Source organism: Eriocheir sinensis, chromosome 1 (genome assembly GCF_024679095.1).
Source record: "Eriocheir sinensis breed Jianghai 21 chromosome 1, ASM2467909v1, whole genome shotgun sequence".
Taxonomy (NCBI): domain Eukaryota; kingdom Metazoa; phylum Arthropoda; class Malacostraca; order Decapoda; family Varunidae; genus Eriocheir; species Eriocheir sinensis.
This window is the reverse complement of record NC_066509.1, coordinates 39,991,285-39,993,784: the sequence shown is the minus strand read 5'-3', so window position 1 is coordinate 39,993,784 and position 2,500 is coordinate 39,991,285. Positions and strand designations below refer to the sequence as shown.

The 2,500-nt window shown below is 52.4% G+C and overlaps 1 protein-coding gene across 1 annotated transcript in view; it reads left to right on the top strand.

Moving 5' to 3' along the window:
• Positions 1 to 2,064, top strand: part of LOC126999868 (uncharacterized) — a 2,766-nt gene extending 702 nt beyond the window's left edge. Inside the window, exons 1-2 of the mRNA XM_050863007.1 lie at positions 1 to 96; positions 1,463 to 2,064. The exon at positions 1 to 96 is cut by the window's left edge and continues 702 nt beyond it. Coding sequence (XP_050718964.1) covers positions 1 to 96; positions 1,463 to 2,064 — 698 coding nt within the window. The remainder of the gene's footprint in view (positions 97 to 1,462) is intronic.
• Positions 2,065 to 2,500: the final 436 nt, after the last annotated feature.

Below are 2,500 nucleotides of genomic sequence, written 5' to 3'. Positions count from 1 at the left end.
CCATCATAGTCGTGCCGGTGACGATTGGTGTTGCTGTTGTTGTTGTTCTGCTAGTGGTGCTGACGAAGTGTTACTGGCAGCGAAGGGAAAATCCAGGTAAATTCTCTCTCTCTCTCTCTCTCTCTCTCTCTCTCTCTCTCTCTCTCTCTCATTTTCTTGCCTGCTGAACCCAAGTAGTGACCTGCTGTCCTGTTCATTACTACAACAAGGCTAACTAGGGGCCGGCTCGCTCTGCTGGTGATCTTCTTGTCTTCCTAACTCACTACAATGGATAGATCTGTAGATGGATGGCCTACTCTTTTTGTCTTCTTTTTCTTCTTTTCTTTCATCTTTTTTTTAATCTTTTTCTTTTTCTTCTTCTCTTTCTTCTTTAACTTTTCCTTTTTTCCACATTCTCCTTGTACTTCTCTTCTTTCCTCTTCTTTTTATCCTTTTTTTACTTCTTCTTCTTTTTCTTCTTCTTCTTCCTCTTCTTTTTCTCCTCATTCTTCTTCTTTCTCCTAGTTCTCTTTGATTTCATTATCTTTATTTATCTCTCCTCCTCCTCCTCCTCCTCCCCAGACGTGCCCAACTCTCACGTCAACTATTTACAAAGGTCAAAAAGGAGATCAAACGGGTTTTCATGAGTGTTTTTTTTTCACACTCATAGCATAGAAGAAGGGTCACACTACCACCAGGGTCATTAAACAACCCCTGGAAATGCCCAAAACTCCTTCAAGAAGCGTGTCAAATGTGTGTGTGCTGCCGCGCCGACCCCCTGAAGCATTTACGGAGTTTAGGAATACATTGTAACAGATTAATTAACTGAACATGGCGCGGAATTCTTTTATGTGAAGACGGAAGGGAGTTTAGGAATACATTGTAACAGATTAATTAACTGAACAGGGCGTGCAGTTCTTTTATGTGAAGACGGAAGGGAGTTTAGGAATACCTGCTGACGGTAAGGGACGGAAAGAGACTGACAACTGAACAGGGCGTGCAGTTCTTTTATGTGGAGACGGAAGGGAATTTAGGAATACCTGCTGACGGTAAGGGACGGAAAGAGACTGACAACTGAGGCCCGAAACAGACAGACAAAATAAACATGGAACGCCAAATTAAGAGAAGAGAAAAACCAAAAAAAAAAAAACCCAGCAAACAAACACGTCGACCAGACAAACAAACAAAAAGAATGCACATCTAAGTATTCCACTATAAACAACTTTTGGGAATATACGATTAAGGAGAAGGAGTAGGAGGAGGAGGATGAGGACGAGTAGTAGGATGAGAAGGAGGAGGGACAATCTTAACTTCATATCACATACGCTCAGACCTCCATTATCTCCTCCAATACATCCTTTTTTTTTCTTTACCTCTCTCTCTCTCTCTCTCTCTCTCTCTCTCTCTCTCTCTCTCTCTCTCTCTCCCCCCCTTCGTGACGGTCGTCGTCGTCATCGTGGTAATGGTCACATTCTTCCCGCAGTGCCCCGCGTGCCGACGCGGCGTGGACTGGCCGCCTCCTGGCGCGTCGGTGGCGAGGAAGCGGTCAGCGACAGCCACGTGGAGCCGCCCACGGGCCCCACCGTGCTCCCGCGCGTGGCGCCGCGGCAGCAGGAGCACATCTTCGACGACGACGAGGAGCACATCTACGACGAGTTCCCCGACCCTCTAATCTGCCAGCAGATCCCCGAGCCTCCAATCTACGAGGAGATCCCCGGGCCTCCAATCTACGAGGAGATCCCCGGGCCTTCAATCTACGAGAATGTCTCCGAGCCTCCAATCTACGAGAATATCTCCGAGCATCCACCCAGCCACAAGGCCGAAAACTTAGACTCCGATGATGATGCTTACCTCACACCGAGGCGAGGCCCCCCGGGCACACCCTCAGGGCACCGACCCAGCCACGAGGCCGAAAACTTAGACTCCGATGATGATGCTTACCTCACACCGAGGCGAGGCCCCCCGTGCACACCCTCAGGGCACCGACCCAGCCACGAGGCCGAAAACTTAGACTCCGATGATGATGCTTACCTCACACCGAGGCGAGCACCCATGGGCACACCCTCAGGAATTACAGAGGGCTGAGGTCGTGCGTGAGACCCTGCTCCCGACGCACGAGGCCACGGCCGCTGCTGCACCCAGGCCAGCACGCCACGCAGGGGTAAGCACTGCAGGATGAGGGCAACCAGGCGGCAGCACAGTGCCCTCCAGCCAAGCAGGGGGCAGCACCGTGCCCTCCAGACAAGCATGGGGCAGCACCGTGCCCTCCAGACAAGCAGGGGCAGCACCGTGCCCTCCAGACAACCAGGGGCAGCACCGTGCCCTCCAGACAACCAAGGGGCAGCACCGTGCCCTCCAGACAAGCAGGGGGCAGCACCGTGCCCTCCAGACAAGCAGGGGGCAGCACCGTGCCCTCCAGACAAGCAGGGGGCAGCACCGTGCCCTCCAGACAACCAGGGGGCAGCACCGTGCCCTGCAGACAAGCAGGGGGCAACACCGTGCCCTCCAGACAAGCAGGGGG